General features: G+C 32.4%; 1 protein-coding gene across 1 annotated transcript in view; it reads left to right on the top strand.

The window, feature by feature from the left end:
- LOC105369050 (low density lipoprotein receptor adapter protein 1) overlaps positions 1-27,371 on the top strand; it is a 71,574-nt gene that overhangs the window by 41,680 nt on the left and 2,523 nt on the right. The window contains exons 2-5 of the mRNA XM_011508292.1: positions 12,989-13,230; positions 22,597-22,709; positions 24,075-24,307; positions 26,696-26,829. Of these exons, the coding sequence (XP_011506594.1) occupies positions 12,989-13,230; positions 22,597-22,709; positions 24,075-24,307; positions 26,696-26,829 (722 nt within the window). The remainder of the gene's footprint in view (positions 1-12,988; positions 13,231-22,596; positions 22,710-24,074; positions 24,308-26,695; positions 26,830-27,371) is intronic.

The raw sequence follows: 27,371 nt of genomic DNA, 5'->3' as shown, positions 1-27,371 counted from the left end.
AAACACTTTTCATAATGTGTTTCAAGGAGCAAGCAAAAAAAGAAAAGAAAAATGAATGAAAAGGCAAAAGAAAAAGGGAGAAAAAAACATTGAGTTTGAAATACGCTACACGACTACTACTTAGATTATTATAAATTATTTTTATTAAATTTTTTTAATCGATTCCTTATTAATTGACTCATCCGCTATCTTAGATATTAATATAAATATTAGAGTAGATATATAGAGTAAAGAAAACGATAATTGGCAAGATTGCCAATATTTATTCATTTATTTGATGCTTATTTCTATGGTATTTAGTAATCATAAACATAGATTAATAAAATAAATCAATTGAAAGTTAAAGAAAACATTATATATAAATAATATATATATATATATATATATATATATTATTGATGTATATGACTATTGTGAATAAGATGGATAGATATTTTATTCGACAAATACAAAGAAATAATAATGTTTATCTTTGTTTAAATTGAAATGATTTAAGCTGTACTTCAATAATTTGACACAACTTTTATTCCATCGTGCCTTGATAGTTAAGCGACGGAATAAATGATTTGATATAAAAACGTCGTCACGTCACACCGAAGTGCAAATTACAAAATAATTAAAAAGAAAACAAAAACGTGCTTTTCAACTTGTTGGTATTAACAAAGCATCGTACGCGTTGTAAAATCGACTATGTTAACATTTGACATCTCTTCATTATTGATCAGAGATCAGTATCATTGCTAATATATCGGTAAATCGCTATCGAGTTCAATGCAGCTAAAAGCATTTCCTATGATTTTCGAACGTGCTTTCAGTCAAATGGGCAATCACTATTCTCTGTTCCGTCGTACGCACCGAGTAAATCGATGTATGTGAAATTAGCTGGGAGCTAGCCAACTTCAGTCACGGCGACAGACTTGTTTCGTGCGGCTGCTTTATCTATTGAAAGAGAGGGAGGGACGAAGTATGATCATAAATAGAGAATGATAGGGGAGAAAGTGAGATGGAAAATTCACGAGTACTGGACTTTTAGAAGATTTTGACACATGTTCAATAGATCTTATAGACCGCGGGTGTGCGAACTAATAACTACATTACTTATCCTATAAAAATCTTACAAATCTTTATGAGAATGTGCAAAAACATGGAAATATCATGTGCAAAATAGTTCATTTTAAATTTCTTTTGCTTTCCTTCCATAGAATATGAAAAGTTTTGAAAATACATTCTATTCGTACATGCTTCAAATGTCATGTATTGAATATATATTAAAGACGAATATATTATTCAATAATTCTCATGCATATGTCACTTGAAAATCCATACATAATAAATTTCATGTACTACATTACTTTCATCATCTTAAACAAGAATTACTGTTATATAATTATAATGAATCGGATATGTAAACTATTAGTTGAAATGATATATATTTGTGTAGACTTGTAGCGAAGATTGCGATATTTTTTACTGAAATAAAATCCTAAAATATACTAAAATAACATAAAATTGTTAAAATGATTAAAAATAATTGTTAACAAAAATGTAATTATTAAATAGGGAATTTTTTATGGTATGAAATTTTGGTAACCCAAGCTAATTTCTTATAAAATTATAATTTGTTATTCTACAAAATTCTAAAATACAAACAATCAAGAAATTTAATTCCCATACAAATGAAATTAAAGATTTTGTCAATTATATAATATGCTTTATCACGATCATTGTAATATTGTAAAAATATGCTCCCCTAAAATATTTTGTCATTTCAAAATGACTTTCAAAAAATATATTTCATAGAGCATAATTTTCTAAGCACAAATAACTTTTTTCAGCTCGTTCAATTAACGTTCGAAAGGTTAATATTATTTTCAACATCAATTCCTCATGAATTCCTCAATTCCTTATGAATAAATAAGTATTATGAAATCTGATTTTTCAATAACGAGTTGCCATTTTTTTAAATACAATATCATCTATTACATTAAAAAAATAACGGCTAAAGTTCTATATAATAATACGAATGATGAAACTGAATTTCATTGAATAAAAAATTAATTATGATTAACAATCTGTTTGATAATCTATTCTTAAGAAATATTATATTAAATTTTAAGAGCAATAGAAAGAAATACGAAAGGAGGATACTTTCAAAGCACTTGTATATAAATCTTACGTGTTTTCTTTGCCATCGTTTTTTCCGATTAAAATTCTTTAAAGAATTCCTTAAAGTTCGTTGAAATAATCATGACTTTCAAGAAGGTAATTCATCAGAGTCTTGAAATACGTCAGACTACGAAATTTCCGCGAATAATCAAACTTAACAATAATCGTGGAAAATAATGTTTTTCCTTATATTCGTTTAATTTTATCATTGCTTTTTTGAAGAAGAAGAAACTTTTACTTTTCCTTTATATCACACTGATATCACTCATAGCTTCGATATTTCCTCACACAATAACATATTATATCTTATTTATATAAAAATCTCGTGTAAAATGTAATTATGTTGAGTCCTATAATTTTTCAATTTCTACTCGCGAATCTTTAAATATATTTAAGTATTTTTTCTCTCTCTCTCTCTCTCTCTCTCTCTCTCTCTCTCTCTTGTGAATTTTCGAATATTAATGAATTTTGTATGTCGATACATTTATTCAATATATACAGAAAAATATAAAATATGAAAATTCGTTTTGAATACATAAAAGTCGACTTTCTTCAATGCCTTTATATTTATCGCATAACTCTACTCGACTACATTGTAATATTCTATACGTATGCATATTTGTTATATTTTTTATGCTTTCAATGTCATTTCTATTAGTATAATTACAATAAAATTATCGAACTATGCTTATAAGTACGGAATCAAATTATATAATATTTTCATTAGTAAAGAAAAAGTTTTTTCATCTTAAAATTGCCGTAACTTGTTAGCAAGAAAAAGAATCGAAGCAAAAAATACCAAAAAAAAAAAAAACAAAAAGAAAACAAACAAACAGACAAACAAACAAAAAGTTTTATCTTTATGTTTTAGGCAGCCAAAATCTAACGAGTTTCAAATATTCGATTTGCTTTCGGTAAAATGTCGAGACAGGAATTATCTTTGTTAATGGTTCAACTTTTCATCGGTCTTTCAATTCCTATAGTTTATTTCTCACAATAAAAATATATAACTTGATTTTTCCTCATATGGAATATATATCCTTAAATAACGAGGACAAAATAAAAAAAAAAAAAAAAAACTAAAAAGGACTAAGCCGTGTAGCTTATATTTTATGTCATATTAACGAAAATATTATTTTCCATAAAATTTTATTTTCCAGGTATATTACAATGCTTAATTATTGCATTTCATCCGAAAATTTTAACTCTGCTATTTCAGATTTATATAACTTTATATCTTTACTAAAATAATGTTTTACAATAATAAAAGTAATCGTAAGATAGAGCGAATGGAAAATACATAGTTACATAGAATACAATGGAACATGGTATTTTATTTTATAATATTTGAATATCAAAGTTTATTATCCAATATATTAACTTGAAAAAAAAATGATAATATTGCAAAATCATTGATTGTAATAATAAATTTTTTAAATTATAAACAATATAAACTAAATTCACATACAATATCAACGATTAAATATTGACATTTAATTAAAATTTGAATCCTGCTTTATTTATTTATCGAATTAACTTATATATTTATTTTTCATGGAAAATTTTAATAAATCATAATAAGCAGTGTAATTTTTGCATTTAGTAGCTATAATAAACTAAAAAGCTCATTTAAATCGTCATCATTTTTAATCAGCCTACGTCGCATTAAAAATATAATTACTTAAACGTCAATTTCATTAATTGTCCAAATCCGAGTATATACGAAACTACAAAATCTTTGGACTTTAACCGCCACTGAATAATTTTAATTCAAAATTGCAACGACAGTAGTGACAATTCGGTAGATCTCACGCTATTTACTACGCTAATTGATCCAACTCCGTATAATGACATAACTAAACTAGTCATATTCCCAAACGTAATAAAAAAGACTTTTTTCAATTAAATAAAATATAAGAATAATCATTTTTACCTAGTGCACAGAAATTTAATTTTGATTCGTAATTATTATGCGTTTTACCAAACTTTGGTAATTACATCAGTAAAAATTGCATGAATACTGATCCGCGTATACTCACTCCACTGAGCTTTCTAATTTTTCGGTGTAACTCTCACTCTCTCTCTCTCTCTCTCTCTCTCTCGTACTCACGTGTTATTTTTTAATTTAAATTTTACGCTCTATCTATCTATTCTTTATATTAAGAGTCAGCACTTGTTAAAATACGAGTAACTTAGAAGTTAATTGCGTAATTATGTTGAAATACATATACGTATATCAATTGAATGGATAATAAACTTGGTGAATCTTTTTAGATCAAAATATTTTTATAGTTGGTGCAATTTTTGAGCTTAAATCAGTAAAGAATTTTATTCATCCAAAAGTAAATAAATATTTTTACCTCGTCAAATGAACTTTTTATTAAAGCTCACTAGATAAAAAGCTTGAAATAGAACTTTTGTTATAAAAAAAAATATTGTTAGAATAAAGTGCCTCTTGAAATGAAGGAAATTGCTAACTCTGAAAATTTTTCAAACGATCTGTCGTTCGCGTCCGATAAAATTTTAAATATATTCATATCAAACCATTGTAATATTAATAAATTTGTAAGTAAAAAGTGACGTAAATTTATTCATTTATGAAATCGTTTTATTTCACTACGCATAGTAATATGATTATTTATTATTACTTATCAAAACTATTTTCAACGATTTTTAAATTGTTACTAATAGCAATTTACATTCTAATTCTCAAATTAATAATAATTTGGTTTATGATTACAAAAAAAAATGAATGCGTTTAAATATATGATACAATGTTAATGAAAAAATTTCAGTAAAATCTTGAGATGAAAAGATTTTTCGCATTTAAAAATACAAAGTGTGAAAGTATACCGTAAGAAAAAATCATACTCTATAATAATTATATTAAAAATATAGATATTTAAATCTCCTTTAATCATAATAAATCCACACATCCCAAATACCTTCCAATACAAAAGAACAATAAATTCAAGTTATGTATATTTATGTATATTTATATATATAAAATGATAAAAAACTGAATTTTTTTTCTCGTCGGAGCTCGAAGCATATCTCTTTGAAATCTACTTGACAATGTTTAAATTATGCCTTGTAATTATTAATTATGGATGTACGTAATTTTTATATTTTTAATTTTTAATTACTATAAACATCATAATATTTTGGAAAATGAGTTCGAGCGCTTTCAATTTTAGATTGTGAATGTACGTAAGCGGGAAATTCATTACATCACGAAACAGCAGAAAATATTCATTTTTGTTCTTTCACGATTCTCAAATTTTCGATAATCATTTATAACGAGCATTTTATTTCCCGCGTATTTTACGTTTTCGAGTGAGCTCTCTTAGTTCGCCAAGTTATCGAAAATGAAATATAACCCATACAATATCGTAAGAGTCACGCGTTAGGTTATAAAGTTTTACACAACTTTTCCTCGAATAACCGCTCCTTTAATTCCATACATTTTATGCCTGAAAAAGTGTAGAGACTTCGTGCATCTCGCATCCTCGAGTTCAAATTTGTACCTCGAATGCATATCCTTGCCTCCAGGAAATCGATTTGAATTTAAGGAAAAAAATCCGATACATCGAAAATGTAGCAGCCACGTAAAACGAGAATAAAAAAGCCATTGGATGATTTACACGATATCCTCCCACAATTTTCCCCTTGGAATCGGCGTTAACCTTAACATCATCACCAGCACCATCGTGAGTTGGGCTATGCCAGTGCAGTTAGGCAGCGTGGGTCGGGTATGGGAGGGCGGGGGGAGGTGGTAATGGTGGATAGGTGCGGTTTATATCGAGGCCCCGCAGGGACCTTCGCCATCTCCCTAGCTAAGGCAAAAAGGGCGTGGATTGCTCGCGTCTGTGCTTTAAACGTGCAGCTGTGTGTGTGTGTGAATGCGCGCGCACGGTGCTGCACTTTGCGTGACTTCCGACGTCCAGCGCGACTTTCATTCGTTGAAATTAAGTGTAAATTCTCTTCATTGTTAGCAAGCCCAAGTGCATATATTTTAACTGGCGAAAAGAATGTGGAAGTCTATGCGTCTCTCTATTCTCTTCACGTGTACGCTTTTTACTAGTAGTTTTTCAGCTTCTAAGCTTGGACGACGATTTATTGCTTTTCAGAAGCCACTGGAGTGGCAAATTCCGGAACTCCTTTTTTTTTTCTTACTCTATATAAAGACGCGTTATTCGCATCGAAAACTCTCCTAAATTATATCATGTTCTTTTCGTTTCCACCGACGCTGAGAGTTGTTTTATGTATTTACATTTTTATTTTTTTTCTTTACAAAAATTATATCCGTAACATCGACATTTATGCCGTGTTTTTATCTTGTGGAAACAATAATTATTTAACGTATTATTGACTACACGATACTATTGATGATTATTCTTCTTTGTAAAACATTATTTGTAAAAATTTAACGTTTTTAAAATGTTTTACTAATTATACTCTTATTTCGTGCCTTAATAACATTATTATTTATGTTCAAGCATCAAAATTATACAGAAATCTTCAAAATTTTAATCATTAGCTAAGGCCAATTATAAACAGTGTATCAACAATTATATTTATATTTAAATATACGTTAGAAAGTTTTATGTAAAATTATATTATAATTATATAAATCAAATCATAGTTATCGTAGTGCAACACAATTTTTAGTAAAAATATTTCAAATTAAAGTATTTGTTTTCTATTTATAATTAGCTTATATATTATATACTTTGTAATAATTCATAAAAATATGAAAAATATGTAACATCTGTTTAATTTTATTAAAACCATAAAAAAAATTTTCCGCGCTTGGAATTTGTTTAATAATAGTTCATAATATAATTTTTTTAATTTTAAATAAATTTTATAAAAATTTTCGACTTGAATATAACTTGTATCTTTAGCATAATCATATCTTAAGATGTCTATCGCAAAAAACAATGATATTTAATACTTATTAAGGAAGTGACTCGTGGAAAATTATTCAGCATGAGCATCACCTGGCACTTTCAAAATTAATTGAAAATCGATGTTCTATGGGAAATATCAGCATACAAAAACGATATCCACTCTTTATTCGTATATTATTATCCTAAATACTAAAAAGATTAGTTCTTGTATAAAAAATCTATCACTCTTTCTTTCCCCTTTACATCCTACTACACTCTCTTCCCTTCGTCTCTCTCTCAGCGATAAAATTCAAATAATAAATATGAACTTTCCTTCTCTTTATTATGTCCCGTCATTATTCTTCTTTGTACATGAAAATAACAAAAATGCATCTGTTTTTTCCACGAGTAGCATACTATTAATCCTGAAATTTTTTATCCAGAATTTCTTCCATTGAAATTTTATTATACAACAACATACACTTAAATACAGATGCATGTAAACGCGCATATGTGTGCATATATTTATTCACGGTGTACTTAGAATCAAAGAATAAGCAGAATGGAGGCAGTATGTATGCAATTAATAAGAACGAAATGATCTCCACTACTTATGTACGCTTACATAATGTATGTAAATAAGAGTAAAATTAATTTAAGAAGTATTAAGAAACCTCCAATTTATTGATTGTAAAGCTCCAGAAAATATTTTAAGAAAATGTGACTGGTAGAAACTCAAATTGAAATTTCTTCAATCTCACGTAACCCCACGCTCTAGAAACTCTTTCATGGAAATTCAAAATGTTTGGCGCTTTCTTCTTCCAATGACATCCAATACGTAACACAACCTGCATTCCAATTACGTCTTTCATGTAAATATACATATATATATATATATATATATATATATATATATATATATTTTTATTTATTTAATCAGGTGTTTAGTCACTGGGATCCAATTACGAGTAACACCCTCGACCACCACAAAGCTTCGTCAGCGTCGAGCTGCCTACCGCGAGATAATAATATAATAGTGACGTCAAAGGACAAGTGGCGCATATGGTCGAGTGACTCCAAATGCACCGATCTTCATGCGTCGTATGCTCGAAGCTGGTCCACCTGCTGCGAAGAGGAAAGTGCTTGATTTCGGCAATAGATTGTGATAAATGCTGAACTGTGGCTTGCGAAGAGAAACTCAATGTCAACATAATTAACATTAGACGAGCCCTTATTGGACAAAAAAACATCGTTTAAGCGAGTAGTGGCGAGTCGTTTTTTAACGATAAATTTAAAAGTTCCTACGTAATAGTTCGGTGGACCGAGGACTGACTCGTACTACTTGGGAATGTCAAAAAGGTCTCGAAGCGACTGGGGCTGGCTGCTTTGGCGCGAGGCAGCGAAATTAAAATGCTCGACTATTTCCGAGATCGATCAGTAAACTTTCGACGAAAATAAATAAAAATACAAGCGCAACGCCTTGTAAGACAGTGATATACCGTAAAAGGCGAAAAATGCTCTACAACGTTCTTGCAGAAGAGTGTTGGACAATTTGTTTACCCTAGATAATAAGAAATTGCACGGCGCAAGTCACTAATAGAGAATGTTACGAACTTTTTGGAGCGCTAATTAATACACAGCTTAACTATTTTTCATCCCCTTAATTGCAGAATCGACATCCTTTCGCGTCCACATTGAAATGTTGGCTCAACGCAATGCTTATTTAATTGTCCGATTATGAAAATTATTGATAATTATAATAGTTGGCTGAGCGACGAACCGTTGCCAGAAATGGCTTACGTTAGACTACTCCGACTGCCCTCGAAACAGCTGGATGTTACTATTGAAAATATAAAACGTACCCCCTTTGGTCACTGAGAAAGTCGGCTAATCAAGGGGAGTACAGTGCAATGAAATTCCAAATATCATGGCTAATTAATTATCCAACGTGCACGATGAAAGCCACGAAAAAGCTCGCGCGCGCAATGGGGGAACTAACGAGGGAGATGCCCGCGTTACGTCGTCCCCGCTGTCTGGAGCCTCTCGGCAGTGCCGGGAAAGCACTCGGTACACATTTGCACTCGCTCCCGGAGGACGAATGGCAGTTAATAAAGAGCCAGCTCGTAGCGCTTCGGCCATCCCCCTTTGCGCGTTACGTACGAGTGGTTACGGTGCAATTTCTAACGGCACGCGGTGCGTGGTTGGGATGGCGGTGAGATCGGGGTGTGGAGAAGGGCTGCGAGAAGGGCCCTGACCCCGTGGCCCGACCACCGCCGAGTTGTTATTTCCTGGACGATGAGGGATTGTGGAGGGGGATGGGGCGACGGGAGAGGATGGCGCGGTTTTATTGGCCCCGCATGTGCGTCGAAGTCGTCGCTGGATAAAGGCCGTGTGAGGTGCTTTGACTCAGAGGACGAGAATCAAGCTGGACAAATATTAACCTGGAGCTTAACTTTGAGGGAGTGTTGAAAAGTGCCTTGTACCTGCTACTTTTTTCTCGTCACTGTCTCCTTGAAATCGCTGGCTTTAATGAGCACAAAATTTCATGGAAGTTGCCTCGAGAAAGCGTATATTTTCATTTTTTTCTGCCGATGTTTGCTTTAATAGCGACTCTCCATTGCGCAGGATCACACGTATTCGTGCATCAGCGTGTATTATTGTATATTTGATAAATATATAACACTAATACTACGAATTTAAGTACATTGTAATGGACGTAATGTATGGGAATAAAAATGAATAGGATATTAAAGGGAATTGAATATAAGAAAGAACATTTTATTATAAATGAGCTTATTAAAAAAATATGTATTACAATTATCTAATAAATCCTTTGTGTTTGTATTACGGTTTTAAAATTCCTTTAAATTAATAGTAAATTGATGTAGTATTTAATTGTAATTTAAACATGATAATTATCATGTCAATTGCGAAGAAAAAGGTATAAACAAAACAAAAACAAAAACTAAAAAAAAAATATATATATATGTATAAATACATACGTGGACGAAAATTTTCAAGCTATCTGTTTCAAATAAAGTTAAACAAAAAATTAAAATAAAGCGTAAAAACTTCAATTTATAAAGTTTAACTTAAAAGTTATATTAACCTAAAAACTTATTTGAGCCGTAATTTGCAGTTTCGCTCTATATTTTTACTTGAATCGAGAGTAATTACTTATTGTGAATTTAATTATTCCTTAAATCCTCCATTATTATTTATTAGAAAATTTCTATATTTAATGAAATCGACCATTAGTTCTTTATAAAAATGCTATCTAGATGAGAAAAAATATACAAAGTTAGAAATTTTCTTTTCTTTATAAATATGTACACATGCACATACGCTGTGTAATTAAAATAATGAAAGCTGTAAAGAGTTTGTAATGTATTAAAACGTAATAGGTTTTAATATTTCTTAAACTTATTTTTGTTCATAATGCAGCTGATGAAGAAAAAAAAGAAAAAAACAAACATATTAATTCAAATATTAGATAAAAACATAACATTATTTTGTATTTTTATTAAACAAGCCTTGATTTTTTTATTCATAAGAAATTTCTATATAGAGTCAGATTTTAATTTCAAGATATCCAGAAAAAAGTCTTTAAATAAAATCTTAAAAATGAAATGAAAATTCCGTCGGGCAAACTTATAAAGAAAATATTATTTTACCATTAACTATGAGACTCGAAAATATGGACTTTATACTTTTCTCTTTAATAAAAAATATACATTTTGTAAAGTTTTTTCTGCGATACAAAATGGAAGGAAGTAAAGGAAAACTTTTTGCTGCAATCGCGTCTTATACATTGTTTAACAAGTAAATGCCTTTTCATTAAAAGTACATATCATCGGAAAATATAAACTTTCTTTCATCACATCTTCCTGATTATCACATTAAATTCTTGTCATTGGCATTTCTAATTTTTTGACAAAGACTGGCTTACGTTGCATTTTCACGATATTATAATTCGAAATATTAGAATAAGTATAGCAAAATATAATATTGGCCGACTAATTGAATATATATATATATATATATATACTGCTAGTGATGAACGAATTAATTAATCCGTTTCTCACAACACATTTAAATTCATTCGTCATATTATAATAAAATCAATATAAAATATGTTTTATACAGTCAATGACTAGAATAGCTCTTTTAGTAAAAAAAATCTACGTATACTTCAAAAAGTAGGTGAATTCGACAAGCAGAAAGTATTAATAAAAAATACAAACACAGAATCGTGTATGTGATAGAAATATCAAAGATGACGTTATTTCGAACCAAATGTTGTGTGCTACTGATATGTTCCAATTTGAAAATAAATGAAGGAATGATAAACTTACGTAGACTGAGAAACGAAATGCCCTTTTTTCGCCAGAAATGAATACCTCGGTTGGCATTATTTGCCTTGGACTGGGAGTCATCATCAGAATTCTTGAATCTATGTATGATCGTATGAAGTTCGTTATGTATCTTACATATTTATATTCAAAGCAAATGTTTTTAAATCATTTTTTATATGCTACATTAGGAAATATCTTTAATTTTATGTGTATGTATAAACGAGAATATTTTTAGATTTTTAAAATGATAGTACTGGGATTCAGTATTTAGATGAAAATTGTACGAAGCATAAAGCAAAAGAAAATATTTCAGAGAAAAAGGAATTACGGATTTATGTAAATACTATAAAAAAAAAAAAAAAAAAAAAAAAAAAAAAAATTATACACGCTTTTCATTGACATTTAATGTTTATTTTTTCTTACATTTCCATTAAAGTTGTAACAATTTCATTAAATTTCAAAAAATATGTCTTTAAAGAAGTACGATGTAATTGCAATATTTAAATCATAAAAAAATAATAATAATAATGATACAATCGCATTTATTGGTGATTCTTTTTCTTTTACATATGCCATTACTATTATGAAACATTGTAAAGTACCGTAAAGAAGAATATCTCGTTAAAATTAAAAAAGAATAAATAACATTATGAAAGTACTGGATATATTATAAATATTGAAATATAACAAAACATGAAGAATATGAGGGGTATTTTATCTTTTCTATATAAACATTAATATTTTCTTAATTTTTGGAAATTAGGAATCGATAATTTTTTCAAACGTTAAAATGATTCATTTATTTATGACTAATTCTTTGATTATATCGTACTAACATCAATTTTTAGCTCGTCAACTAAATTTTTTTATAACTATTATTAGGTGCTTCGTGAATCGTAAGGCGGTAATTTTGCTCATTATTTAGAACATTCACTTAGCCACTGTACAAAATAAATTAATTTAGATGAATTTTTTTCTAACGTTACACCGAAAGCCCTGGGGAATAAGTAATTATGAATAAATTTTCAAAATACTGTTTTCGGCTGACTCTAATCGATACGCAGTATTAAGTGCGGAAAAAAAATTGAATAATATATAAAAGATGAGGAACGTAAATTAAAATTACAACAAGCACTCGGTGTCTCTTGGTGAATGGATGAAAAATATCCGGTAATCCGGTATCCTTATTTTCCGCGAATGGCCTATAATAAGTCCCGGAAGCCCGATAAGCAAAATTTTCGAGAAAAATGTCGAATTTGGTTAAAGATAATCGGCATCGCGCGCATAAGAAACTAATTAATCGACCGTAATATCTTAATACATTTAATGCGGATTGTTGTTAGGAGGGACACGGGAGCGCTCGCGCAAGTGAACAATTGTTACCTCGCGCTTGACTAACCAGGCGTTCATTAATCGCGCTTAATCATTTTTAATAGCGACATTAATCAGATTCGTCGGAGCCCCGCTCGCCCTCGCGTATATTAAACGGCGACGTAGCGCAATCGCGACAAAGTCCACCCTCGTTTCCGCTCACCCTCATTTTCACACCCAATAATCCGCCCCCAAAAATTGCAGAGCTTTGCGAGGAATGGGCCCTGGCCAACAGCTGCGAGTCCGTGGGCCCGAGCACCTCGAGCGCCAGCTGCAGCACCACCAGCTGCAGTACCGCGAGCGCCAGCAGCAGCAGAACCGGGCCCGACGACACCGACATCCCGCCCGAGACCTTCTTCTCGCTCAAGTACCTCGGCAGCACCCTCGTCGAGTCGCCCTCGAGCGAGAAGGAGACGGCCGACGCCGTAAAGACCATCGTCGGCATGGTACGTGCAGATTATTTTCATTATGACGCCGGCGACGACGATCCGACTGGCGACTCGCCTGGCCCGCGGATAAGGCGGGGCGGGCCATCATCGATCACACCGCCCTAACGATTTACCAGACGAGTAGGCAGAGAGGCTCCGTGAAACTTCGATTTTTTAAATCGCGATTGTCGATGAGTCACGGCGTCGACAACTCGCTCGACAATGGCAACCCCCATCATCTTCTTCTTTTTTTATTTACGACATCTGCCGGCCAATACAATTGCGTACGCGCGTGAAGTGTACGACGGGCCGTGTGTTGGTGGCTTTTTTGCGAAAGTACGGGCTGTTTTTAATGAGGAGAGAAAGTGGCTGTGCAAAAATATTGGTACCCGCGCGATGAATGCGCGTGCGAACTTTCAAGTGGATCGATTGAAAGTTTGTGCTGGAAAAAGTCTCATAACACAATTGTCTACTTTTCCTACAATGGAGAATAAAATTCGTGCGAACTGGTGCTAAAATAATGCAAAATAACTCATTACTAAATCACGCGATATTATTTTATTTTATAAAATAATCCTTTTAATTTGTTTATTTATTTATTATCATCCGCTGAATTGGTATTCGCAATTTTATTACAAAGGCTTAACCACCAGAATTTAAATTACATTCGTATAATGTATGAAAATTTATTATTGATCTATAGATATCGATCATTCTCGTAAACTCGGAATAATTTGAAAATAAATTGAAGGTAAACCTCCTCTACGTAAATATTTTATTTAAATAAATAACTTTACAATAACTTTACATGTAATTAACGCTACATTTTTTTTTTTTTTTTGTTTTTTATGAAACTTTTATCAGCAACTTGCTTTATGGGCACTTATTTTTAACATGGACGACACAATTTTTCGAGAATTCTGTTTCACGCATACTATATTTATAAAATAAATACATTTCATAGTGGCATATTTTGAAATAATTCATAAGCACTATTTAAAGATGCTTAACGATGGCCCTTGTATGTGATGACACATAAGTAATGCATATGATGAAAACCATAAATATCGTCTTCCCATTGATATAGATATTAAGTCGATCTAAAGTTTTCATAATCGAATAATCCAATAGCTCGATGTAATTCTTGAGAGCATTCGTTTAAAAGAAAAACAACAACAACAACAACAACAACAACAACAACAAGAACAACAACAACAACAACAAGAAACAAAAAACAATTAATTATTATTTAATAGTATTAAGCCCTATCGGTATTTGAATAACTGTTCAGTTATTTCTCATTTTGCATATCAACATAAAAATGTTGATTACACTCTCATCCGAGAATTATGCTGAAATGCTATTGATTATCCATCACTAAAGTTAGTTTCACTTCATTTTCTGCATGTACTAACAACCTCTAGTTACGAGGACATCGCCGCCTCCCTCATTATTCCATGAATAATGATTTTCGCAGACACTTAAATTTGAAAAAACTATATAAATTATCAATTATTAGCATTATTTATAAAGCCAATAATGTGGCTGATCGAAAGTAAATTTTGTTAGTTCGTGTACATTCGTGAACAATGAAGGATGTTAGGAAATTAGTAAACATTGACGATTCGTTATCAAGACCACGGATATGCTTGCTATGTTCCAATTTAATAAATTTAATATTTAGCAAATACAAATAAATTTATCGAGGAAATTTGTTAACCGATAATTGTTAATTGACTTGGTAGATATAAATTTTCCAGTCGTTATAGTATGTGAATAAAAGATAAATATATTGGTATATGTTCGATTCCAGCAATCGTTTCTTTTTCTTTTTTTTTTTATTAAGGAAACAACAATGCATTCTTAATTGTATAATTGTACTTTTTCATATTGATGCAATTTTATAATAATATTATATTCAATTCAATATGTTTAATTAAAAGTAAATTGAACTTAAATTATAAATTCTTATTGTTCGTCAATGATACTTTATAGGAAAAAAAGAAACTTTTACTTATTATGTAAACGTATGTAAAATCGTAAAAGTTTTTCGTTTCGAGCTACTAGTACTTTAAAAATACTTTCAATATTATTTATAATAATTCATTATCGCATAATTTCAAATTGCATGAGCTCGATTAGGCTTCTCTTGCGTAAATACTGGCTTAAGCGGGGCCTAATTATACTTAAAGTTTAATTTATAATATTAGATCGAACAAAGCATTTAAATTGCAAAATGGACTGTAATTATCTTCCAAGAGAAGAGGAAAAAATCTTTTTTCTATTATCGTAAAAAATTTTCTATAAATATGAAAAATATTAATATCAATAGTTTAAATAAGAATTACAACAACGTTCAATTAAAGCTATCTATCAAACTATCAAATGAAAAGTAATGAAAAGTAATGAAAAGTAACTATAAATATCGAGCAATTTTCTTGAAATATGTTAACTGAAAGTCCTGAGAGTAAAAAAAAAACCACGAATATTATGAACCAATGTTTCTAAGTTATTATTTAAGACCACAAAATATACTATATTAAATAAATTTTTATATATTTAGGTATCTTTTCTATATTATTCTTTTCCTTTGTTTTCCATTACGTTTCGAGGATTTTCGTTATTTCAAGCTTACGTCAAATATTATTTTGCTGATCTAACAAATAAATCCGTTAAATAATTTACGTGCCCATAATACTTTATAGGGCCGATTAAAAAGTAATGACCCCCTGCGTATTGTTCCACGAACAGATAGCAAATACAAACAGGCAACGAAATCCTTAACAAAGATAAAAAAAAATTGCTTTAGCTTTTGAAAAGTTTAGAGCTCGTTTTTATAATATTTACATTATAAAAAGAATTGAGATTATTATAAATTTGAAGTAATAATAATTGTTTTGATAATCCCCCCCCCCCCCCCCACCGCCCATGCCATTTTAGTAGCGGCAGTTTCGTATTATCAAATCGCTTTTAACGCTTTAATAATTTGAAAGACTGAAAAGAGGAAAACAGACTCCTCAAAATAATAATGCGAGTATTAATTTCAGATTTATGACGCAATCAAAGAACGGTCGGTGAGAAAGATTATTTACTGAAAGCCCCCGTACGGGTCATTTCACACGTTGAATAATGAAAAAATATAACTGCTTACGTTTATTTAATTATTCAACGTTTCATATACGACAGTCAGCCCTCTAACAATTCCAACATTGCCACTTTTTACATACGTAATTATTTTCCGTTGCGACTGTAATTGAGCGGGTGATAATCAGCGTGTGCTCATCGTTAAAAGCCTAGAAGCTTCAATTCGAGTTTAAGTCATATCTTTCGAGCAATTAGAGCGAATAGACACGTGGCATATAAACATAGAAACCGACGCTCGAATATTCAAAGTGCGTTTGGGTTACTATAATTTCCGTCGGATTCCATCCTTTTCCATCGAATCACTTTTCTCAGAATCGCATGCATAACTCTATGTTGATAATTCAGGAAACTAGCGCTTTCGAGAGATCCGGTTAACAAGCCTTGTCAGACATTCGCACACCATCAGCGCGCGAGCGAGGCAAAGACGAAGATATATATATATATATATATATATATATATATATAGAGAGAGAGAGAGAGAGAGAGAGAGAGCGAAAGCAGATGTTTTAAACTAAAGAACATTGAGAATAATGTATAAATATATATATATGGTATTATGTAGATGCAAACGCAGTTTGAGCTGCACTTATACATCATCACGACGAGGATGTGTAAAATTTTCGAGGTGTTCGTTAGGAGGTAAAACGACTCGTTTGTCATGCCCTTAACGCGCGCACATAAGCATCGGAATTTGCATTTACGAATTACAGTCTCGCAGCCACGATGGAAAGCTTTCGGAGCTAAAATAAATCAGAGGAGAGCGAGGAGGACTTGGTGCAACGTATAATAATGACTGCATAATACAGCCTTGACGGTGACGTAAAAATTGGCTTATGAGAAGCCTCCCTCCTCGTACGCAAAAGTGTCATCGTGGATCAGCGATTATCACCATGAAAATTTGTCGAGCGATGATGGAAACACTGCGCCAGAATTCGGTCGTTTCGTCGTCTGCGTTCGCCGTGACATGAATCCAAGAATGCGAGCATCGGTCACGTAATTCTCGACAATTCGGCCGTCGTAAATTTTTGCGTAAATTCCGCGCGTTCGCGCACGAATGACGCTCAACGGATAGAATTGGTATGTGTGCTCGCGCCACCATATCTATGTGTCTGATAGAACGAACGTGCCAATTCTACTTAGCTCGTCGTACGCGACCGGCAATCCGTTTGTGGTATCGCTGCAGCTGCACCGACCTTCTACTACTCTGCTCTGCCTCTTCCCTCCCACGCCCTCAACGCGCCACTCAATCCCCGTCTTCGTGCTCTCTCGGTCGTCGTGTCTAGCCACATCCCGGCAATTTCTCATGCTCGCGTGCCCCGACAAAGCGACCTTATGCAATTATGCCACTAACGCGGTCTGGCTAATGTAAATTAAACGGCTCGAAAGGAAAGGAAGAGATAGAGATTTTTCCCACTGGGCTAACTACGTCATCCCTCACGAGATATTTTCATTTCGCGTCTATCTCTCTAGTTAAGCGCGCAAGCCTACATTCCATTACTCAACTACAAGAGCTGGAAGCTATCAGCCAAAGTAGATCTTTAATTACCAATGAACGAGCTTGGAATAAATGTTGTTCTTCCTTCCCCTGAGGAAATGCTGCATTAGGAATGTAGCTTCGACCGTTGCTTACCTCCGATCAAATGACGTATTACATGGCGGCAGTCTAACGACTAATGCGGCAAATTCAGCAAATCTTTACTTAGCAAAGATTTAATAGTATTGTCGGCGAAATGTACGATCTATAACTCAAATAACTGAGCGCTGAAATCACCACTGACATATTCAATGTACAACTATTTCAAATATGAATAACTCAACTTTCGAGTTCCATTTTACAAGATTAAAGGTTTTATAATGCCTTTTTATAATGCGAGAAATGTTGCTTGTTGAATGGAAAGAATTGAGTAAGGAAAGTTCGCTAAATAAGATTGCTTTAAAAGTGAAAAAAAAAAGAAAAAAAAAAGAAAGAAAAAAAGAATGAGAAGAAAATCTAACGATGTAACTTCAATCGAAGACAATAGCTTAGAGCGATCGTTTGAATTTAGATTGGACGCACACTTTATTCGAAAATTTCCCTAACGAGCGATTGTGCGTGCCATTTTTATTTTGCATTTGACCCTACGAGAATACGCTCGGATAAGCGGATAAAATAAAAATATACTTTTGTAAATAGTGCTTGGATATATATATATATATATATATATATGCTTTGCCTACTGGATAACTTTGGTCATACATTTTATCGCAGGTAGTAAAGCTGCTTTTCTCGTCTGACGTACGTCCGACGTTACAGAAACTGGGAAAATAACGGCCAGTTCGCTCATCCATGGTACAATTTTATCGTTTAGAGTACACCTGATAACGTATTTGTACGTCGTATGAAATTACATTGAACTGCTTTATATTTAGAATTACCTTGTTTATTTACCGTTTCAATATTTATGCGCTTGTTGCATGTCGTAGAATTCAAATTAACACTTAATTAACAGCATTAATGAGGAAATTTTTCTTCAATTAAAATCCGTTGGTTTAATGTTACGATAAGTATGTTATCCGAGGACACCCATTGTTTGTCACCTTTTTTTCTTTCTTTTTTTTTAATTATTATAACAACATTTGTACTCTAATAAGTAAAAGTCCTTGTTTATGTATCAAATTTACATGATTAAAAATATAGGCAAAACAAAAACAATTCATGATTTTAAATATAAATTTAAATATAAAACCGCTTTCTTTGTGGTTCAATTATTAATTTGTAATTAAAATTATGCAATTATTACAGCTGATTATGAAATATTATGAAAAGTTACGGCTTTTTCTCCTCTGACGGCAGAAAATAATTTAAAAAGATTATTTACATAATCATTATAATTAATAAACACAATAGAAGAAAAAACCCGTTAAAACACTCGAAATAAAGTAATCAAAACATTTATGCAAATATTCTTCGTTGCACCATTGAATTGTCAGTCGTTTCGTGTTTCGATCAGATAAAGCAATATGATTGATCTCACTTTTGTTTCATATTTTTCTTTTTCTTTTTTTTTTATTCCCCAGGCGCGCACACGTAGTCTAATGGATAATACACGAAACTTTAATAAACCGAGTAATGGATTTTTCCCCTCTCTTTCGCTGTCATCTCGCCGCCTCTCTTCCCTTCGTTTATCACTCCTTGAAGTTGTAACGGGTGGCATGCGGATGATCGTTTGTACGCACAGCCGTGAGATCTATACGGTCCTGTTATTAATCACTATTTGTTATAAAGTAATTTCGCAAGCTCGTAGGCTCGTAGGGAGAAAAGGTGCGAAAGCGACGAGCCCGATGGAATATTTTCTAGATATTTGTCCGTGCAGCCACTTGAAATTTAAACATCGAAAAATCTAATACACGATAAGTGTGATAATCTCCATACTCTGATCTCATGTACAGATGACGTGTACTACAACACAAATCGCCACTATGAGAATAGTCGCTGCTGATGTACGTGGCTTATCACTATTCAACTCATCACGGACGGCTTACCTTATTGCAATGCTAAGTCAATTACTCAGCAATAATTCATTTGTTAAAGATATAATGAATTTATAACTTAATTATTTTCTGCCGATAATCAATATCAATTGAAATAGCACGTATGTTAAAATTATTTTCGTAATTTAAATTATTCAAACTCTCAGCAATTACATTTGCATGTATATCAAATAAATGGACGCGTCGGCAAACGTTTATTTACATACAATTGTTTCCAATCTTATTCAAACGTATAATACTTCTTAAGAAACAAAAAGTAGTAGAAGAACAGAAGTATCGTAAAATAAAATCTAGACAGCCATAGCAATAATATAAAAAAAAGGAACAATTTATTTTTAAAATAATACAACTTTAAGCTTCTTTCCAAGGTTGTAAAAAAAAAAAAAAAAAAAAAAAAAAAAACCCTTTTTAAAAAAAAAAAAAAAAAAAAAAAAAAAATCCCATTGTATAATAAAGAGATATTAAAGCCGACAATATATATTGTATAAAGTAAATGTATGTTGAAATTGTAAAATATAAACAGTTGCTAATTGTAATAATAAAAAAAGCAAGTCCTCGATCAATTAAAATGCATAGCCTTTGAAAATGTTCATAAGCTCTTATTATAGAATGAACTTTTAGCAGCATGCAATAATAATGGAAAATTACAATTGAAGTAGAAATGCGTAATCAGCTAGTGAATTTTCAAGTACCCTTGCACAATAAGCCAATAATACTTGGAAAAAATAAATAAATAAATAAAAATATGCTGGGTTGCGGCTCGAAGACTCTCAATGTGTAAACAAACATATGCTTAGTACCGGTACGAGCGGTATAAAAATAAAATAAAAGTAAAATGAAGGTGTACTGTTTTTCCATGCGCAAGCTCTTTCGGTTTTTCGATCAAAAGGAAAAACGATAATGCACTTAAGCCCATGAAATTGCATAAAATGCACTTATATAGAGATGCACGAAGGAATTGGTGCTGTTAAGTTCTCCAGTACTTTGAAGTCTAGACACTGCAATAGTGGTACTTACCACTATTAAACGACCTAGACAAAGCTATTCTCTGCCGTCTCTCTCTCTCTCTCTCCCTCTCTCTCTCTCTCTCTCTCTCTCTCTATCTGTCTGTCTATCTTTCCATTTCTGTCAGCTTTTAATGAAATCAAGCTTCACGCAAGCAAATATACGAACGTGAAGAAATAGTAAATAATTACTCGAAATTCTTTATATATATATATATATATATATATATTTATTTATTTATTTAAGAAAAAAGTATCCGCCATCAGCGCTTAGAAAAGCGAGTAGATGAAAATTTTGTCAACGAGACTGACTGTACTTGCAGTTTCCTTTTCATCCACTGAACTTTTACTGTTTGCAAGCGTTCGAAAAGAATATTTCTCCACCAAAAATGAAATCAATTTTAATGATAGAAATAAAAAGCGTCTACTATTAACAAAAATATACATTAAAGTATTATAAAATTATAGCGTTAGTAGATTAACTTTTATTCCCAACTTTGAGTTCTATACGTAGTGTTTAAACTCATTTTAGCTGTCATAAAAGTTTCTTAGACTAATTGTGAAACTGAGCAGCTCTTGCAAATTTGTTTGTTTTTTTTTTTAACATAAACAATTCGTATCATGTAATCATTTAATGAATTTAATTGGATGATATTTTGCTAAGAAAATTCTCGAAATCTTGTAATTACTTTGTGGTCCAAAAGCATCGTAAACTTCAAGTAGTATTGCGATATGACTTTTTAATAAGATTTTATAGCTTACGGATTTTCTTAAAAGTTAATCAGTCGAAGTGCTTGTAATATACGTATTATTAAGCACTTTTCAAACAAATACGTAGGTATTAAATATTTTACTTTTATTTTTACAAAAGCTTAAAAAAACACGTACACGCACACACGCGCATACTTTCATGCATCTAAAACTAAGCTAAATACTGTCATTCATATAGCACATCATATCAATGACGTTAGTGCTTGTAAATATTTCTAAAACAATTGTAATACAATAATTTATAATACTTGATGTAAATACAACATTGTAGTTTGGAATTCAGTAGCATATATAGATAACGAACACTGTAATTTATCTCGACGTATTGTAAGACTTTGAGATGCAAATTTTACCTTAATTGATAATTATTATAAATGGCTTGAATCACAAAATCTGAGCAATCGCTTATTAGCGATGAACATAAGCTTCTATAACAATACTTTATATAAATAATTAAATAATATAATAAAACCAAAGACAGGGAATATAATACAACTATGTTAATAATATATGCCAATATGAAAACTATATCTCCATACTAATCGAAATCAAATGTGCCAATTCCCGCAGTTTGGCAATCGGACTTTCATTAAACTAACGTAAAACAAAAAGAAAAAAAAGAAGAAGAAGAAGAAGAAGAAGAAGAAGAAAAAGAAGAAAACAAAAAAATACTCGATCAGACGTTCTATTCAATGGTCTAGGCCAATGTTGTCGCATTTTTAGTCACTTTTCCCCCACGAGGCAAAGCCTCTAAGCTCTTCCTTTTAACGCAGCCAATGGCCGCACATCCTTACTACTGCTTTGCACTCCCGTGCACCACGAGAGAAAGAGAATGAACAAAACTATCTCTCTACCACTTAGCGAGCGTATACGTAATAAAGGCTCGGGAGCTCCGTTTAAATCGTCTACTGTTGGATCGCGCCGTTACTTTCAGGCAAAGGCGAGTGGCAAGAAGCTCCAGAGGATCTCCCTGGCGGTGAGTCTGCGGGGCATTCGGATGACGGATTTGGCGACCGACGAGGACCAGCTCCGAGTGTCGATATATAGGTTCGTAATTGGATTTTTCTTTTTCAATAAAAACCAACTGAAATATAGAGTGGAAATAAAAGTGCAAAAGAATGATATTAGTGCCTGGGTCGGCGGTTGAGGGGTGGGTCGAGGATCTCGGAGAGGATCGAGGCGAAGCTTTTTCAATTGGATTAATCGCGGCAGTTGAAAATACACGGATGTTAAATTGTTTTTAAAGTTAAATTTTACAGGCTTATTGCGAAAATTGACGAGGAATTTACGGTTTCGGAGTGAAGCTGCCTATTGCGCATTAATTTTAAGAATTTAAAACCTTCCCATAACAGCTTTATGGCGCGTTCTATGTAAATTTCATACGCAATGTTCTCGCAAGTAAATTTGGAAGGGCACGCGGATTTATTTTCAAAGAAAGTTTGGGCTTTTAACGCGTGGCACAACGGCTCGATTAACAACCTTGATTTACAAATCATTTGGATTACATCTGCTTGGATTTTATATTTTATTGCCGAATATCCATTGGACGAATGTGCATATTTTCCGATGTAACAAAGTCCATTCAATGATACACTCGTCGTCCATTGAAACGCGCTCGATAATACGCGTCGAAGAATAAAAAGAGCTTGGAGTACTTTATATAATTGTCTGCTTGACATTTAGCTCGATAAGTTTTTGGAAAGTGAGCCGTCGGCATTTAACCGACGATCGTCCGACATCTCCCACGAAATCGTCCATTTAATATAATAAATTTAATATATTAATTAAAAATTTAATATAATCGATAATATTGTCCATACGATTTATTTATCATCTCTGGATATTCTAAAGTTCATTATCTAAATACATAAGGCAATAAAAGTTTTAGCAACGATAATATGCATCTCTTTGTAGAATAAAACGGGCGATATTGGCGTTGGAGCGCCGATACTTTAATAACGAGCGTTGCAAGTATATTGAGAAATTTCTCAAACTGAATTTATTAACGTTCTTGGCTTTTCTTAAATCGATTGATAATTGCTCGATAAGTAACGCTATTAAAAAGCTGTGCCTCTAAATAAATGAGGACGACAGCTCGGTAGGGGATACGCTATCGAGTAGATTAATCAAACGACATTGACAGAAGGTCGAAAATTAATTGCATTATTCACGGGGCCATCCCATTAACCAGTTGAGCGCCAAAGTCGTAAACCATTCCCGACCCTTCCTACCACCTACGCATTAACTGCTCCCGTTCCGGCTGTCCACGTCGGATCGTCCAAGCCCCGTGCGTCCCAATATCCGGCATCCCCTTTCAGAACCATAACCGTCCACCTTCCGTGACGCAACCGATCGATAGGACGAGAGCTCCGGGGAAGGTCGAACCCATTTTAACTAAGCTTCCGGACGCAGAATCTCCTACTGCTCGGCGGACGGGGCCCACGACCACGTGTTCGCTTTTATAGCGACTAATCCGAACGAGACGCTGGAGTGCCACGCCTACCTCTGCCCCAAGCGCAAGGTCGCCCAGACGGTCACCCTCACCGTCGCCCAGGCCTTCAACAGGGCCTACGAGCTCTGGCAGCTCTCGGAGATGGACTGTAACTCCCAGGACAAGGATGCCCAGCTCGAGGATGAGAAGAAGGGTAGGTGGGGAAGGGAGGGCGCTCGACCTTGCATCCGAGAGGAAGAGAGACGCTGGGCGAGCCGAGCTCAAGGGGAGCTACTGCCTCTATGTGGTAGGGGCGAGCCCGGACCTCCTCGGGGCGCGGACGATCAATTGGTATCTCGAATCAGCTCTGAGGAGTCGCTGCTACGGCGAATTATTATTATACGTCACGGCAGCTCGGCAATTCGCCGATTAAATCTTTACGAGACAATTGCGCGCTTTCTGGCCTTGCGCAATTTATGCCAAAATTATGCGAAGGTGCAGCGTCGGTTAAGGTTACACAATTTTACTTCGAAAATTTGCAGCGAATGGCTGGAGCAGTCGTATAATGTATTCGTTAATAGTTTCATTCTAACGAAAGACTTCGTTCTATAAATGAACGAAATTTCATCTTTTAACCAATTATCAAAGAATCTCTTAATTTACCTATATTTTCAATCTATTCTCATATTAACTTCTTTAAATTGTATTCTTTGAATTATGTTAAAGGTTCGTAATCTATGTTAATTCATAAAAGGTAACGTACGTTTGATTATACTATTGGTATAGATATATTTGGCTATTGACGTGACACTTTTAAAATATAATACTAATACATATTCGTGTGTTCTTTCTCTCTCTCTCTCTCTCTCTCTCTCTCTCTCTCTCTCTCTCTCTTTCAAACTATCGATACTACATTTTTAACGTATTAATTAAAAAATTGGCAAATAAGTAGTCCTCGTTAAAGTACTAACTTTAACTTCAACCCCATGGTCCAATATTACACGTAAAAATATCTTTATTAGACTCTTATGCAATAACTTATAAATCAATTTTTCTAGACATTTATAAATTATAATTAAAAACTAAAGTATAATAATCATCTTAAATGTTGTTTTAATACCATTGAAAAACCATATGAAAGAAAGAAAATATCGGAAAAGTAATTATCTTAAAATAAATGAGTTTCATTGATTCTTAAACAGATGCTCCAATTCAAATTTTATTATACAAGTAGTACGTTCAAGATTAAAAAAATTGTAATAATAATTATTAAAAGTTATTTTACTCTATTGGTTGATTGATTAATTCAATGAATATGATTTATTAATAATTCATATAATATCAAACTGGTGATGTTTTACATTCTGCATTTTAGTCATTAAATTACTGTCGCATAACTTACGCGTTAAGTTATTACATTCTACATAATAACTTAATAATTCATATAAGTTAAAAATATAGATAAAATATGTAGAGATAAAATTAATATTATTTGGAGAATCATTATATAATAACAATCTTGTGAATCTTAGACAGAAACTTTATAATCGAGTATATATTGTAAGTGTCACTTCAAAACTATCTTGCGGAAAACTTATTTGAAATTTCTCTTCAATTTTCATTTATACGTAATGATGAAAATTTAATGATATATATATATATATATATATATATATATTAATAAAATAAATGTACATTAATTATACGGCTTTTTATAATAAATTTTTTAATTACCTGCTATTTACATAGACGAGAAATGACATTTTCAAATCTACTTATTATAAATTATAAATAAAATATACTAAATAAAAAAAAGAAATATTTTTTATTAGTAATATTTTATTTTTTCGAATTGTACTATTCGCGAGGATTTTTAACTGATAAATAATTTTAGTTATAAAGTGAATCGCTAAGAGAAATACATAAATCACAATATACGTCCTCGGTCGAGTAGAATTTTCTTTAGCGAATCCACCAAAAGCTTGGCAAATAACGAATACGTAGTTGACTCTTTAGCATTTAATGGTGCTTGTAGAAATAACAATGCACATGTCAACATAAATGACCTCTTAAGGCGGAAGATAATATTTCACTCGACTTACGAAATTTAAATCCAAATTGCTTAGTTAAGAAAGTAAATTAGAGGTTACGCCGCTATTATAAATAATTTAGCATTAGTATTCTACTTGCCTGCCTTCCTGCCTTCCTGCCTTCCTGCCTTCCTGCCTGCCTTCCTGCCTGCCTGCCTGCCTTCCTGCCTGCCTGCGTGCGTGCGTGCGTGCGTGCGTGCGTGCGTGCGTGCGTGAGTGCGCATCCGATGTATAATGTCTTGGAGTTTATCATTTACTCTTCAAAAAGTAAGACAAACTTTTAAATTATGTAAATGATCGAACGATTCGGAATTTTCGAAAATACAATAAATAAGTTTCCAAGCGATCCTATAACATATTAAAACTTTGATAGATAAGGTAATAGCTTCGCATGGATAAAGACGTCTTCGCAAGACATTATTCAGTGAATAACGGATGGCTTTAAGGTTTTCTCCACACAACCAAAGCAGAGAACGTGAACACCTCCACTGAAATGCGAATATCTTTTCCAGAGACGGATAAGAAGAGCACAAAAGATAAGCAGAGCGCAACTGAACTCAATTTGGAAAAGAAGAGCGGAAGCCCAAAAAATATAGTGATCGACATGGCAAATGACGTTGTTGTGCAGGCTAAAGTAGAGTCTTGGGTAATTATGATTGTATAAAGTATCGATTCCTTTGTCAAAAATTAATAAAGCCTTTTCTCAGTGGCGCATCCTCTTTATTAAACTCTTATTATTGCTGTAATAAGAATTTTAGAATGAAAAGGAACTTTTATTTTAAAATAAGCATTGATTGTCCTTGTAAATTTAATCAAAGATTTTGTTAAAAACCCAGAAATGAATGTCAATAAATAATCTGATGAGATTTTTACTTGAAGCGAATATTTGTTGAGAGTAAAGTCTCGCAGTAGCTGTTGCGCGTTATAACTTTGAAAACTTGTTATCATTTTTTTTTTTTTTTTTTTGTCAAAAAAGGCATATCTGTAATCCGAAAAAATTGTATTGTTAGAGAGATAGCAAAGTGCGGTAAGTGTACGTTCCCTGAAAATACTAAATAATAAGCAGCTTATACGATATAACAAGAACAAAAACAATAAAATCTATCATTTTATTCAGATTATTTTTTGCACACGAATTCATTGAAATATTAAATAAAAGAATATTTTTAAAATCTTAAAATATGCATG

Source organism: Ceratosolen solmsi, unplaced genomic scaffold (assembly GCF_000503995.2).
Source record: "Ceratosolen solmsi marchali unplaced genomic scaffold, CerSol_1.0 scaffold1, whole genome shotgun sequence".
In the NCBI taxonomy this organism is placed as follows: domain Eukaryota; kingdom Metazoa; phylum Arthropoda; class Insecta; order Hymenoptera; family Agaonidae; genus Ceratosolen; species Ceratosolen solmsi.
This window is presented reverse-complemented; position numbering and strand designations above follow the sequence as displayed.